Genomic DNA, 16,509 nt, shown 5'->3' with positions numbered 1-16,509 from the left:
CTGGGCCTGCCCCCACTGCCCCCCCCCCCCCCCAGGTTGTCGCCGCCCCCCCCTGAGGGGGACCCGGCGCCACAGTCCCACCCGCCTCCGCCACCGGGCCGGGCCCCTTCCACCCGAACCCTCGCCAGCAGAAGTGCTGTCTTCTGACTCCGGCGTGCGCGGCCCACACAGACGCGCTCCTCTCAGCTGATCTTCGCTGTACTCTGCAGGGCTTCTGTGCGTCTGATGTCCTGGAGGCCCGGGCCCCGGGAATTTTGTCCCCCCTGTCCCCCCCTGGAGGCGGCCCTGCAGAGCCCTTAGATTTTAAGCCCACCAGGGGATAGGGAAATACCTACTGTTCCTTTATATAACTCACCTTGAGCTACTGGAAAAGGTACAAGCTAAATCCAGACCCCTAAACCAGGAATGCTAAGTGCAGTTCCTGTCATATAGTTAACTTTGCTGCATTAAATCAGAGCTGGTGTGAAAGTAGTGGACACTCAAGGTGAACTTTCAAACTTACACCCCCCCCCCCCCCCCCCAAGTAACTTTCAGGCTCCTAGCCTGCAGCCCCCCCCCCCCCCCTTGAAAAATACTTTAATATTTAAACTCAACAATCATGATTACAAATCTCCTATAAGAATACTGATTAAAGTATGTGTTGATGGTTCTTTGAGTTTGTGTGACTGTCAGGATTAATTGTTATGCTTTGACCGTAGCTGTCCTAGGCAACCTCCTGGTCTTATCTAATGATTGGACCAGCCCTGCAATAGATAGATCACATGTAATACTAATGTGCATAAGAACATAAGTGTTGCCATACTGGGACAGACCAAAGGTCCATCAAGCCCAGTATCCTGTTTCCGTGGCAAGATCCCAAAACAGTACAATACATTTTATGCTGCTTATCCCAGAAATAAGCAGTGGATTTTCTCAAGTCCATTTTATTAATGGTTTATGGACTTTTCTTTTAGGAAGCTATCCAAACCTTTTATAAACTCCCACTAAGGTAACTGCTTTTACCACATTCTCTGGCTAGGAGCTCTTTGCATCGGGCACACACATATGACATCTCACCAACTGGGAGATAATCATACATGTGACACTCAATGCAAAAGACTGGATAGCACCCCTCTCGCTGCTGGACTGCTGACTCCATCTTAGGGCTAGATGCACTAAATCTTAACGACCCTCTAACAACCCTTTAACGAACGAAATTCCCAACCATTGCATGCATTAAAGGTCTTTTTCCAACGAAGAAAGCAGCTAACGAAAACGGAGTAACTACCACTGTAATGTGGGCGATTCGGGATGCACTAACAATACCGACGATTACACCGAATCATTTTCCGCAACATATTTAACGTGTGGTCAGACCAGTCGTAAAGGCCTGAGCTGTCATCTCCCCGCTGCCCCCTGTACCAGAAAAATCAAAACTGGCATGTTTAAACATGAAAAGTGAAAAAAAAAAATAAAAACACCACAAACACTGGCTCCCCGCTTTCCCCTGCATTACTAAAAAAATTAACATACCTTAAAAAAGGATCGGGAGGGGGCAAAGGCGCTCTTCAGAAGCGTCCTGTATGGACGGCCTTGCCCCCCCCCCCCCCCAGATCGCCGCTGTTCCACGCTTCCATAAGTACATAAGTAATGCCATACTGGGAAAAGACCAAGGGTCCATCGAGCCCAGCATCTTGTCCACGACAGCGGCCAATCCAGGCCAAGGGCACCTGGCAAGCTTCCCAACGTACAAACATTCTATACATGTTATTCCTGGGATTTTGGATTTTTCCAAGTCCGTTTAGTAGCGGTTTATGGACTTGTCCTTTAGGAAACCGTCCAACCCCTTTTTAAACTCTGCTAAGCTAACCGCCTTCACCACATTTTCCGGCAATGAATTCCAGAGTTTAATTACACGTTGGGTGAAGAAACATTTTCTCCGATTTGTTTTAAATTTACTACACTGTAGTTTAATCGCATGCCCCCTAGTCCTAGTATTTTTGGAAAGCGTGAACAGACGCTTCACATCCACCTGTTCCACTCCACTCATTATTTTATATACCTCTATCATGTCTCCCCTCAGCCGTCTCTTCTCCAAGCTGAATAGCCCTAGCCTCCTTAGTCTTACCAGCCGTGCAGCGCCTCTCACCTTTGTGTGAAGGCGCTGCACGAGATGAAACAACGGATCGTCGCTCCCTTCTGCCTCCACCGACGTCTCTCTCCTTCTTCCTGTGCACGCCCTCCTCTGACGTAGGAAACTTACGTCAGAGGAGGGCGTGCACATGAGGAAGAAGGAGAGAGACGTCAGTGGAGGCAGAAGGGAGCGACGATCCGTTGTTTCATCTCGTGCAGCGCTTTCACACAAAGGTGAGAGGCGCTGCAGGGCCGGTAAGGCGGAGGGGGGTTCTTTGGAGGGGGAGAAAGGCGGCGACGAACTCGGGGGGGGCGGAGCAAGGGGCAGAAGATGGCGGGAGGCGGAGCAGTGTTGGGAAAAGAAGAAGATAAACACAGGAAGGGAGGGGGGGCCCGGCGCTGCTAAAGTTTAACTTTTTATTTTCAGTTTTTAATTTAGTGAAGGGCGGAAGCGTGGAACAGCGGCGATCTGGGGGGGCAAGGCCGTCCATACAGGACGCTTCTGAAGAGCGCCTTTGCCCCCTCCCGATCCTTTTTTAAGGTATGTTTATTTTTCAGGGATGCAGCGGGGAGCGGGGAGCCACGTGTTTGTGGGGGTTTTGTTGTTGTTGTTGTTCTGACGGTTCTGGCATGCGCAGAGCAGCCAGCATAACACTTGGCTGCTCTGCACATGATTTAAGGGCCGATTACCGAACAGCATTGATACATTGTACTTTTTAAATCCGCACCGAACTTGTGCAAATTGTTTTTTTTGAGCATTGTTCGTTTTTTTTAATTCGGTTCGGACTTTAACGTTTGTAATTTTTTTTACGTATGGTTGATGCATCTGGGCCTTAGTGTTTTTGAGTTATATGAATGTGGTTCCCTTCATGAGTATTGAGACCTAGTGTGGGCCCACATTTCAAGGATCTTGGGTATCCAAGAGTTTTTCATATATAAAATTGTAATCTGGAAATCAGTGGGACTGAATGACCCTATACACTTGATATACTGCCTTTCCCTTAAACAACCAAATCACACTAAAAACAGAAAAAAAAAAAAAAAAAAAAGGAACTTAAATATTTAAAGGACAGTAAAAGAGAGAAAGTTAAAAAGAAGTAGGAAAGGTTCCCTGCTGCCCAAGGAACACCCACATCATTTACAGGAACCTTGGGGAAAGGCTAGAGAAAAAAGGCGCATTTTCAAGGCAGAACGGAAGTTAAGATAGGACAGGTCAGATCAGAGGTTGGGAAGAAGAGGGTTCCAAAGAATAGGGGCTTGGAAAAAGAAGGCAGACTGCCTAGCAGAATCTAAATGGTAACAGTAGACCGAGGGGAAGGCAAGGCAGTGTGTACTCACAGAACGAAGGCATAGGGGGAGGGGACATGGGGTCCTTATGTTCAAGCATGAGGATTTTGAGCTGGATACAAAATGAAATTGGGAGCCAGTGATTGTCTATAAGTGGGGGAGGGGGAAACATGATCACGGTGATGTGCATGAGTGAGAATCCTAATAGGTATATTTTGTACAGTCTGAAGATGTTTTAGAAAGTTATATGGAAGACCAGAATAGATAACATTAAAATAGTCAAGACAAGTTGCAATTTCCAATTGACTGCTGCGGTAAAGTTAATTCTCATTTATTGGCAAGATACTTATGTTCTAGATCTGAAACATTGGTGGAATACCATCTGTCTGTATCGTAGATATGATGCCGTGGTACTGGATATGTATGCAATGTGCCAAAATTACTGGATCAACTAGATTCATATGTTGCCATTGGTTAATATTGTGTGTTTATTGGATTCCGATTCTTCTGTGCTCTGTTTTGTTATTGTTGTTGTTAATTTGATGAAAATGCTTAATAAAGATGTTTGAACTAAAAAAAAAAAAAAAGGAATCCACAGAATCTTTGTTTTACATGCATTCAAGCAGGTTTTGTTGTTTTATTCCCATCCCTGAGTTGCTGTTAGACAGGCAGCCAGTTTACTCATAGATCTGGTTCAATGGGTATGGGAAGCTTGCCAGGTGCCCTTTTGGGAAGCTTGCCAGGTGCCCTTTGCCTGGATTGGCCGCTGTCGTGGACAAGATGCTGGGCTCGATGGACCCTTGGTCTTTTCCCAGTATGGCATTACTTATGTACTTATCATCAGCATATAAGAATTTTGTGTCCATCAACTGAAGCAGTTAGTTAAAACCAGCAGTAGATAATAAATAAAATACGTGATAGTATGGATCCCTGTGGCATCCTGCAGTTCATTGCCCAAGCTGATGAAAGGAGAATCCTGAGCCAGAAATTTGCCCTGTGCAACATGTCCCTAGCTCTCCCCCACCCACCCACTGTATTGTGGCCAAGCAGGGGAGACAATGAACTGAGTGCAATGTTGGCACTCCTGCCTTCCTAGCAGTGTCTGCAACCACACCATCCACATATAGCTTGCTACAGCCCTGGCTAATGATGTGCTCTTGCTGCACAGAACAGATTGCTGTCTAAGAAATAGGATTTGAACCACGCAAATACTGTGCCATCAATACCTGTTTCTGCCAGGCATATAAGCATGATATTATGATCCACAGTATTGAAGGCTGCTGAGAAATACAGCAACACTAGCATCGAGGCAGATCCCCTGTCAGAGATTCTGTGGAGATTCATCAAGCAGAGATGCAAGAACTTCTCCATTCCGTACCCAGGTCTGAAACCATGCTGACATGGGTATAGCCAGTTATATTCATTTAGCCAACCACTGAGTTGAATACAGACAGTTTATTCTACAAGTTTTACCAAAAAGGGGATGTTAGAAACTGGTTGGTAGTTTTCAAGCATGTCCTGGTCAAGGAATCTCTTTTTCAGTAGAATGTTTCTGGGGCAAATTCCTTATATTTTGCAGTCATTGTCTAGTTCATTTCACTAGTCCTTGCCACCTAATCATTCTCTTTCTAGAGCCCCCACCCAGGCACGAAAGCACTCTGATTATGTCACAGAGCTTTTTGTGGGAACATTGACTGCACGATGGCGTTAAAAACAGTGCATCACTTCTAAAGCCCCACAGAGAAATCTACACAACAGGATAAAGTTGAAAGAATCCAAAATGGTGAAGAAAACCAGCACACACACACACACACACACACACACACACACAAAAACAGCACCTGTTGTCTGAGAACAGGGTCTGTTATAGGATTTTCTCTAGAACAAACTGTTCAACCCAGTCTGGGGTCTGTGGCACTACACCAGAAATGAAACTGGTACATGGGCTTCATTTTTACTGCTGTTATATTCTATGTGTCACTTGTCACTGCAAGAAGGACCTAGGGGTAAACACAAGGAAGTGCGTTATATCTTTTTTTTTCCTAATAAAAAGGGTCTGTTAAGTAATGTCTAGCTCCAAGAATGAATGTGCTCCCCATTCATGAATACGCCTCAGCTGTCTGTATTTATTCTATAAAGAACAGCGATGGCATTCCCCTTTTGTGTGCTCTGTGTAGTTCAGAACATTTTGTCATTTGTGCACACCCACACACATGCCCACACACACACAGCCTATCTTCTCCTTTGCCTTTTCTGTCATTTCCTGCTCTAACTCTGCAACAGTTTTACCAACAGAGATATTACCTAATCAAGACAGCGACAGAATTCAAGCGTGCTCGAACACTGTTTTGTAAATGTTTTCCCATTCATTTCAACCACTCTATGGTATTACTTTGGCAAAGCTTGTAATGGCTTGTCATGCCAGTGAAAATTAATACAAAGTATGTTCCGCCTTCTAATAGTGTCCTATCAAGTTCTTCAGTTTTCCCCTCAAGAAAAGATTGTCTCGGGCAATAGTCTCCTGTAGCCTTTGAGGTGAAGGTTAAAGGAACAGATACACATGAGAGGAACGCTGGAGGGAGAAAGTACATGAGAGGTAGGACACTAAAGAAGGAAAGGAGACTAAAGGAGGGAGGTGAAAAGAGAAATTCAGCGTTGAAAAGAAAATTAAGAGCAAGGAAATGACATTCAAAAGAAGAAGAAAACAGAAATGGAGAAAGGAAAGCAATTAATAAGATAAGAAATTAACTAGACATACAAACAGTACATACATACAGTAAAAAAAAAAAAAAAGAGAAAGACAGAAAAATATTGTGAGGTCAGTATTCAGCCACACAGTAAACACATCTAACTTAGACATTTTCAAATTATGCATTAGTTCAGAAGCGTCTAGATGGTGCTTCTGAATATACACTTATTACTTGAAATATTTAAGCTAAAATTTTCAAATTATACTTGCTATTTGTGTGAGTCACATAAACAGATACCTCCCAATATTCAAAACTATTTAACCGGCCAAGAACAGCTCCTGGCCAGTTAAATAGCGTTTAAGCACCTAACCGTGGATATTCAGCGGGAGATAGCCATGGATATTCAGTGCCAAACCGGCTATGTTGAGCGGTCAAAATAGGCCACAATTAGCAGGCCTATCTTTGACCGCTACAAAGTTAACCGGTCACCCCTGGATTCTATATAACTCGACTTAAGTTGCGTGTGCAAAGCCAGTCATATTCTAGATTTGTGTGCACAACTTAATTAGTTAACAAGCCAATCAGTGCCAATAATTGACAATTAACAAGTAATTATTGATACTAATTGGCATTAATTAGAATTTACGCACACAACTGTCTAAGCGTATTCTATAACGTGATGCATGTGAATTCTAAGTCACATAGTTGGAAAAGGGGTGTGGCCATGGACATGGAATGGGCAGGTCGTGGGCATTTCTATGCGCATTGTTATAGAATACGCCCTGTCTATGCCTGGGCATTGACATTTACACCAATTTTTACTTGGTGTAACTGCCTGTGACTAAATTTAGTGTATTTTAGAACTAAGATCTATGTTAGCATTCTTCCCGAGGGAAACATTTCGCAGCTTGATACTAAGCCACACAGACTACTGCAATGGAATTTATGCGGGATGCAAAGAACAACTCATAAAGAAACTTCAGACCACTCAAAACACAGCAGCTAGGCTTATATTTGGAAAAACGCGATTCGAAAGCGCCAAACCCCTCTGAGAGAAACTACACTGGCTACCAATCAAAGAACGCATTGCTTTCAAAACCTGCACCCTGGTCCATAAAATCATCCACGGTGTCGCCCCGGGATACATGACAGACCTCATAGACCTACCAACAAGAAACACAATCGGATCAACACGAATATACCTAAATCTCCATTACCCAAGCTGCAAAGGACTCAAATACAAATCAACATATGCATCCAGCTTCCCCTACATAAGCACACAACTGTGGAACGCACTACCAAACGCCGTAAAAACAATGCACAACCACCTAAACTTCCGAAAATCTCTAAAAACCAGCCTGTTCAAAAAGGCATACCCTATCGACCCAACTTAAGTGCCTAAACCTTGCAACACAACGAAACCAAAGCTTGTAACGAACTCTGCATAACTCTTCCTCTTCACGACTCCCCATTATGTTTATCACGCATGAACCTTATTCGACCACAACAACTCTTTGTATTTGTTTCTCTACCGGAGTTGGCGAACGCCTCTACGGTACAATGTAAGCCACATTGAGCCTGCAAACAGGTGGGAAAATGTGGGATACAAATGTAACAGCCAAGACTGAGCTTATTGTCTTCCAACCCAAACCCACTTCTCCTCTCCCTCCACTCTCTGTCTCAGTTGATGGCACCCTCATCGTCCCCGTCTCATCTGCCCGCAACCTTGGAGTCATCTTCGACTCCTCCCTCTCCTTCTCTGCGCATATCCAGCAGATAGCCAAGACCTGTCGCTTCTTCCTCTATAACATTAGCAAAATTCGCCCTTTCCTCTCTGAGCACACCACCCGAACTCTCATCCACTCTCTCATTACCTCTCGCCTTGACTACTGTAACCTACTCCTCACTGGCCTCCCAATTAGCCATCTATCCCCCCTTCAGTCCATTCAGAACTCTGCTGCATGTCTTATCTTCCGCCTGGACCGATATACTCATATCACCCCTCTCCTCAAGTCACTTCACTGGCTCCCGATCAAGTACCGCATACAGTTCAAGCTTCTCCTACTAACCTACAAATGCGCTCGATCTGCAGCCCCTCCTTACCTCTCTACCCTCATCTCCCCTTACGTTCCTACTCGTAACCTCCGCTCTCAAGACAAATCCCTCCTTTCAGTACCCTTCTCCACCACCGCCAACTCCAGGCTCCGCCCATTCTGCCTCACCTCACCTCATGCCTGGAATAAACTCCCTGAGCCCAAACGCCAGGCCCCCTCCCTGCCCATCTTCAAATCCTTGCTCAAAGCCCACCTCTTCAATGTCGCCTTCGGCACCTAACCTCTATACCTCTATTCATGAAATCTAGACTGCCCAACTTGACATTTCGTCCTTTAGATTGTAAGCTCCTTTGAGCAGGGACTGTCCCTCTTTGTTAAACTGTACAGCGCTGCATAACCCTAGTAGCGCTCTAGAAATGTTAAGTAGTAGTAGTAGTAGTAAATTTACCCCCTCCCCCCCCTCCCTGTTTACAGAGAAGCGCTAGCAGTTGCCGGTGTGCTAATGCTGAGACAGCCCGTTCACTTTGAACGGGCTGTGTCGGCATTGCCATGTGGCAGCTGCTAGCGTGGCATTGTAAACAGGGGGGATAGTGTTTCATGCAGCGTGGTCTATTCTTTTTGAGCTAAGATGTACAGCCCCTAGGTTCCTGTGGCAGGAGTAAAGGAAATTCTGCAGCCAAGTTCTATGACAATAATGTGGCACATTTGCATACATATGCACAAATTTCCATGTTAAACAATGGCAAAATGTAGGGATGGAAATAGACATGATATCGGACTAGATTCAGGAAATGCACCCATACTTGGGTGCCGAAAAAAATGCATGCTGAGGGCTATTCTACAAATGGTGCTCCAAGTTGCGTAAAGGTCAGTTGCCATATTTTTAGCAATTCTCAGCTTGGATCACTGCACATCCACTTCTCCAATTCCTACCCCTGCCTTCAGCTCCTTCTTCAAGTACTCCCCCATTATACTAAACTCAGTACATTTGAAATCCAGTACTTTGAGTTTTGTGTGTCCACACTTTGCTTTTGCTCTTACATCAAACCATATCATGTGATGATCACCATTACCCAGGTGGGCACCCACATGGACATTGGAAACACTTGTGAACACTAAATCCAACGTCGACCCTTCCCTCATGGGTTCCATCACCAGTTGTCTGAGCAAGGCACTTTGACAGGTATCCACGATCTCTCTGCTTCTTTCTGATTCTGATCAGGCAAATTGAAATCTCCCAACAATAGCACTTCCCCTTTCATACCAAGCTTATGAATATCTTCTATCAGGTCCTTGTCCAGCTTCTCCATTTGTGCCAAAGGCCTGTAGAAAACACCCGTGTGGATACAAGTTCCATCTTCTCTTTTCAGGATGATCTCTATAGCTTCTTCCTTTCCCCAGGTACCCTGCATTTCAGTCACTTTGATATTGTTTTTAAAATACGCCACTCCTCCACCTCTTCGGTCCTCCCTATCCTTTATAAAAAGATTATAGTCTGGTATGGTCACATCCCATTCATGGGAATCATTGAACCATGTCTCTGTAATAGCAAAATATCCAAGTTTTCCTCAAACATCAGGGCTTGAAAATCTTGAACCTTTCTACTTAGACAATGAGCATTTGTGCTCATTGCTTTACATGTGCGAATTAAGTTAGGATGGTTTTCGTTATTTACATGACCTTTCCCTCTGCCATCATATTTTTTTCTGGGGGTGACTTTCTGAATTTCCTTGTTGCCTTTTGTCACCCCCACCCTCCAGTTTAAATGTCTAGAAACATAGTGTCTGAATTTCTCCCCAAGGATCCTTTTTCCCATCACTACTACTACTTAACACTTCTAAAGCGCTACTAGGGTTACGCAGCGCTGTACAGTTTAACAAAGAAGGACAGTCCGTGAAAGATGTAGCCCATAATTACAGTACAACCTATGATTTTTGCCATGTACTGCGCCATCCTCCTATGTATCTCCAACCTTCTTCTTTACACCAAACTTTGAGCAACTTATTGAATTCTTCTGTTTCACGTAGTCTCTCTTCTCCCTTCCCACATATAGGAATAACTTCAGAAAACACTGCAGTCCGAACCAAAGACTTGAGTCCCTCCCCAAGCTTCTGGAACGCTCTCTGTGCTCTGAACTTGTTATTGTTGGCTAGGTCATTTGTCCCCAGGTGGATTATAACATCAGTATTAGATCCTTACTCTCCTCTTGGCCCAAGTTCAGTATTTGGTCTGTACTTCTGGTAGCTGAGGATCCTGGAAGGCACTTCACTAGGTTGGGTCCTTTGAACTGTGTTCCTAAGTTAATGCATCTGATAATGGAGTCTCCTACTAGTAAGTAAAAAATACATTTTAGGAATTAAGTTATAGGGATACATAGGATTTAATCTGTTGTATATGTAACACATGGTAAATATTGAGGCACAAGGAGAGCTAGTAAAAAAACTACAAGGGGGGGGGGGGTTCAATGATTGAGAAACTTATCCACTCTCTAGAAGACACTCCACATGTAGGGAGCTCTCTGCATGGGTGAGTTACAACTCTGAGAACCCCCTTAATGTTAATCAGTATTTTCAGTAAGATATTTTGGTAACCTATGGTATCCTATTAGCATATGTTCTTCTGTTGATTATTAATTATACCCCAGTTTGCAATTGGAATATTAGTGCATAGCAGCTAACTGGCTATATTGCGCAATATAACTGGCTAGCCATGAATATTCAGCACTTAACTGGCTTTCCGCCTTATTTTCGAAAGAGGAAGACGCCCATATTTCAACCCAAATCGGGAGATGGGCGTCTTTCTCCCGTGGGCGCCCAAATCGGTATAATCGAACGCCCATTTTGGGCATCTTCAACTGCACTCCGTTGTGGAAACGGCCAAAGTTGACGGGGGCGTGTCGGAGGCGTGGTGAAGGCGGGACTTGGGCGTGTTTAACGGCCGAGGAGAGATGGGCGTCCTCGGCTGATAATCGAAAAAAGAAAGGCGTTTTAGTGTGAATTTGGGTCACTTTTTTGGACCCTTTTTTTTCACAAACAAGTCCCAAAAAAGTGCCGTAAATGACCAGATGACCACCAGAGGGAATCGGGGATGACCACCCCTGACTCTCCCAGTGGTCACTAACCCCCTCCCACCCCAAAAAAACAACTTTAAAAACTTTTTTTCCAGCCTGTATGCCAGCCTCAAATGTCACACCCAGCTCCATCACAGCAGTATGCAGGTCCGTGGAGCAGTTTTAGTGGGTGCATGCACTTCAGGCAGGCAGACCCAGGTCCATCCCCCCCCCCCCTACCTGTTACACTTGTGGTGGTAAATGGGAGCCCTCCAAACCACCAAAACCCACTGTACCCACATCTAGGTGTCCCCCTTCAGCCATAAGTGCTATGGTAATGGTGTAGTGGGCAGTGGGTTTTGGGGGGGATTTGGGGGGCTCAGCACCCAAGGGAAGGGAGCTATGGACTTCAGAGGTAGTTAACCTTTTTTTTTACTTGTTACAAGTGCCCCCTAGGGTGCCTGGTTGGTGTCCTGGCATGTGAGGGGGACCAGTGCACTACGAATCCTGGCCCCTCCCATGACCCAATGCCTTGGATTTGTTCGTTTTTGAGCTGTACGCCTTCAGTTTCCATTATCGCTGAAAAACGAAACCGCCCAGCTCAAATCCGCACAAATCCGATGCATTTGGCTGGCACAAACCGTATTATCGGAAAAAAGATGGACGCCCATTTTTTCCGAAAATACGGTTTGTCCCGTTCCTTCATGTACCCGTTCTCGGAGATAGACGCCCATGGAGATGGGCGCTCGCATTCGATTATGCCCCTCCACGGCAGCCAAATCGGGCCACATAAATAGCAGTCCTATCTTTGGCTGCTATAAACTTAACTTGCCAGCACTGAATATTGACTTAGCCAGTTAAGTTTAAACTGACCTAAAAACCCTAGATATTCAATGCCGGTCACCAGAAATGGTCTCGCTGTGAATATCCGGGCTCAGCGCCAATTGCAGCACTTAACCGGATTGCCTCCCGCATGCTGAATATCGTCCGGTTTGAGTACTACTCAGAGCCCTGAAAGAATTAAGATTTCTTCCCTTCTCAAACTTTTTTTTTTAATTTCTTTCAGCTCCATGTGGGTACAACGAAACTGGAGAAGATGGCAAAATAATAGAGTTACCTCCTTGCAAAACAGGAGCCTGGATCGTACCAGCTATCATGGCCTGTTACCTTTTGGTTGCCAACATCCTTCTAGTGAACTTGCTCATTGCTGTGTTTAAGTGAGTAATGCACTGGATCCTGTTATCAAACATCATCTTCTGTGAGGGGGGGGGGAAAGAAAATATGATAATGTTGTATCACACTTTTAAAATAACTATTAGTTGTAATAGGCTGTCCCAAGGAAACTGCTTGTATCTTCGGGAGGCATTAGACTTTCTTAAAATTTGGTCTTGGAGGTGTCAGATTGATCCATAGTTGGAGGAAGTTGCTATTAATACTGTCGAGCATAAAGGAAAAAAATAGAAGATGACCATAAAACCATTCAGTAGGCCCTGTTTGCAAAGCCGTGCTAGTAGCTGGCTGTGCGGTACTGCCAGCACAGCCCATTCACTTTGAACTAGGGCTGCTGTCATGGGCACCCACTTCTTCAACAAGTTGACATGGAAGATTTTCGCCTTGTCCCTCTTGTCAGGTTGTGCCACCCTGTAGTTGACCGGTCCTGTTTTTTCCACAACTTCATATGGTAGGGCTGTGGTACTAGTAGCTGCTCTACCTCTTCCCCCTGTGGAAGATATTGGGTTCCCTGGGCCAGCAGGGGTTGTCCTTAATCTCACCCACACTCACTCTGTTGGAGGATAACCCTCCCCCACACTCATCCTTGTTGGGGGAGATAACCTTGCAATAATACACTAACACTCCGGAGGTTTCTTCACAATTCTTCTCAGGTTTATTTAGCAAGCAGAGAAACACAAGACAGTTTCTGTAATTACAAAAGGACAGGGTTAGGAGACAAAGAGGATGAAATGAGCTGACTCCTCAACTCCTCAGCCAGATGCACCTACTCTCCACCCCTGTTGGCAACTGCAAGATAGATAGATAGATAGATAGATAGATAGATAGATAGATAGATAGATAGATAGATAGATAGATAGATAGATAGATAGATAGATACACACACACACACGTCCTGTGTGTAAGTGACTGCCCCTTGCTAGAATGTTCTCAGACCCAGACATGAAAGTCCCAGTTTTCTGAGATCCCACCCTCTAAGATGCCATTTCTTAGCAGAAATCAGGTGATTTACAAGATGCTTCTGACAATAATCTACAGCCCTCAGGCCAAGTAAAAATTCCTGTGCCTCTTTGTACCTTTTAGGCTCTGGTTCTTCTTACATTATTTGTTTATTAATGCTGTTGTTCTCCATAACACTACTCCAGGGTTCCCTTGGCCACCCTATACAGCAAGTCACTATCACAAAATGGGGGGGGGGGGTGCTATCTTAGAGGAGTCCTGGTAGCCCACGGGATTCCCATCCACTGTAACAACCCTAGCTCAGGTTGCCCTAAGGAACACATCCTCTGACTGCGCCCTTTTGAAATTCCCCATAGCTCCCTCTCTATTTCATTCGGATAGACTGTCCAAAGGGTTGGGGGTTGTCTGACCCGTAATTTTCCTCCTGCTCCGGATCTCTATCTACAACTGCTCCTAAATTCAGAGAGGAACACAGTTTCTCTAACCGTCGCTGGCGGCGGGGTTTTGATAACCTTGGATTTTCGATATATAAATCAGGGTCCTCCATTGGGAAAATCTCTGGAAAAGACTCCTCCTTCTTCGGGCCATCGATCAGCCGGGCCCATATGGCACTGAAATAGGGGAAATCCTGGCCCCAAACCACTGGGCAAGGTAGCCAAAGCAAGACTGCTACCTCCAGATGAGCTTGCCCCACAGGTGTTTTACAGGACACTTGAGCTGTCAGATACTGTCTCTGGTCCCCATGTATACAAGCCAGGGTTACAGTTCACTCATAGTTCAGTTGTGAATGGTTGAGTACCTCTCTTCAGACCAGAGTCTTGACACTGCTAGAGTCCACTTGTGCTTGATACAGGTGTCCTTCTAGCTCCACTTGTAATACACAATTTCTATTTCCTGGCTGGGCAACTTCCACAAAGTTGCAGTCATGAGTGGTAATCAAATTCACATCCATAGCACCCTCCACTATATCTTGGCAGTCTCTTGCTATATGACCTCTTCCTCCACATCTGAAGCAGGTGGGGGAGTATACTTCCTGTGCCTGGGAAAAAGGGCCATGGTATGTTCGTGGGGACGAGGGCTTCCATCACTCTGACCCCTTCCTTGAAGACCCCGGGCTAGAGGGCGGTCTCTGATCCCTCGGGGTGTCTGGTCCAGTTTTCTCTCTTTTCCTCCCTGGACTTCCAGGTTTCTTTTTTTTTTGTTACATTTGTACCCCGCGTTTTCCCACTCATGGCGGGCTCAATGCGGCTTACATGGGGCAATGGAAGGTTAAGTGACTTGCCCAGAGTCACAAGGAGCTGCCTGTGCCTGAAGTGGGAATCGAACTCAGTTCCTCAGCTCCCCAGGACCAAAGTCCACCACCCTAACCACTAGGCCACTCCTCCACTCCTTCTTCTTCTCTTTATAGAGTTATGCCTCTGGCTGTGCCTGGTGGAAGACTTTGGTTGCTTCTAAAACACTCTCTGGGGTGAGTTTGGAGTTCTGCTGCACCCACTGCTTCATAGGCAACGGTAATCTTTCCAGGGACTGCTCCAGGAGGACAATTCTTACGATCTACAGACCTCTCTTTCCTTCTGGTTGCAACCTTCTCCAGGCAATCTCCTTGAGTGAGTAGAAGAAACTCCGGGGGCTTTCTTTAACTTGCAGGGAACCCTTCCAGAACCACTGCCAATAGGCCTCTGGGGTGTAGCCCTCCCTCTCCAAGATGGCTGCTTTCACCTCCGCATAGGTGGCTGTCCCAGTGGGATCTTGGAATGCCATCTGACTGCTACCGGTCAGTAGATTCCCCAGATAGGCTGTCCATGACATCTCTGGCTAGCCAGCAAAGTGGGCAGTTCTCTCAAAGTTGACCATGAAATAGTCCGAGTCATTTTCCGGCACCATTTTCTTTAATACGGAAACAGGAGGGGTCGCTGACAAGCTGGGTACCTGGGCAGCTATCCCTGCTTGTGCTTGCAAGCTCTGTTGCAGCCCTACCAGCTTCTGCAACACTTGCTGCTGCACCTGTTATTGCTGCTGTAGCCGTTCTTGCTGTTCAAGATGCACCTGCATAAACTGCTGTTGCTGCTGGCCCTCCACCAAGGCATGGAGCAGTCTCTCCATGTTTTGCTGTTAGTGGTGCGGACTGCACAGTACATCAGTAAACCAAAAATAAAAGCCTGCCGGTCCACCACTAGCTAATGTCGTCGTCCCCCTAACTAGGTCAGGGCTAACCCCTTTTGCCCTATATGCCCAGCACTCTGAAGGTCGTGGATCCAGCTTCCTTGGGCCGGATAAGCTCAGGATCCCAATCCTGACACCATATGTGACACCCCCCGAGCAAGGGTTGGGGAGTGGGCCTATAAAATAACACAGCCGGACAAAGGGGGGAAAACAAAAATAAGTATTTATTCAAATGAATCCTCAGGCCTGTTCCTTTCACAGGGCCCAAGACATAGGGTGGGAACATATCTGCAGTTCAATACATCTAGTCTTAAGCAGGCCTCTGCGGGTAGGCCAAACACAGTCTGCGACTGCCAGGGTTGCCACACCCCAAACACATCCAATAAGTTCTCGGTTCTCCACAGAGGTTCAGGTCTGGCTCCAGCCAGACCTCAAAGCAAACTTACAAGGTTCAATCCAGCAGTAACAATGGCTTACCTCAGCCAGGTCGCTATTAAGAAACAGAAACTTCAGCGTCATATGCTGGGGATTCAAATCTTCCCTCCCTGGGCCTCTTTAACCTCAGCCTGGCCCTGTCTTTTAAAATCCCAATATTGACTCTGCCCCTCCCAGCTCACTTCCTCCTGAAGCAGGACTTGTGCTCTTAAGGTGGCTCAGGCTAGTTAGAGAGGGTAAGAAAAGGGCGAGGGGCAGTGTTCTATAAACTCCCTCACATTTACATTGAAGATTGATGACTTGTAGAATACCATTCCTTATCCAAGTCAGTTTTCGTTGTTTTTCTCATTAGTTCTTCATCACACTACTCCAAAATCAAGCCTTCCCATTTCTTCCCTGCTTCCCTCCAATAGTTTCATTTTCACTTTTTTTTATTGGCATTATTACACAAGCAAAACGCACTTGTTACAGTAATACAGAAAAGGAATAAACAACAAATTTTGAATTAAATCTCAAGTAATATCTATAT

General features: G+C 45.6%; 1 protein-coding gene across 1 annotated transcript in view; it reads left to right on the top strand.

Annotated features, from left to right (window-relative positions):
• The window catches only part of TRPM3 (transient receptor potential cation channel subfamily M member 3), a 714,222-nt gene that overhangs the window by 690,098 nt on the left and 7,615 nt on the right, over positions 1–16,509 (top strand). Inside the window, exon 23 of the mRNA XM_030193857.1 lies at positions 12,259–12,409. Within this exon, the coding sequence (XP_030049717.1) occupies positions 12,259–12,409 (151 nt within the window). The remainder of the gene's footprint in view (positions 1–12,258; positions 12,410–16,509) is intronic.

This window comes from Microcaecilia unicolor, chromosome 2 (assembly GCF_901765095.1).
Source record: "Microcaecilia unicolor chromosome 2, aMicUni1.1, whole genome shotgun sequence".
NCBI classification, from domain to species: domain Eukaryota; kingdom Metazoa; phylum Chordata; class Amphibia; order Gymnophiona; family Siphonopidae; genus Microcaecilia; species Microcaecilia unicolor.
This window is presented reverse-complemented; position numbering and strand designations above follow the sequence as displayed.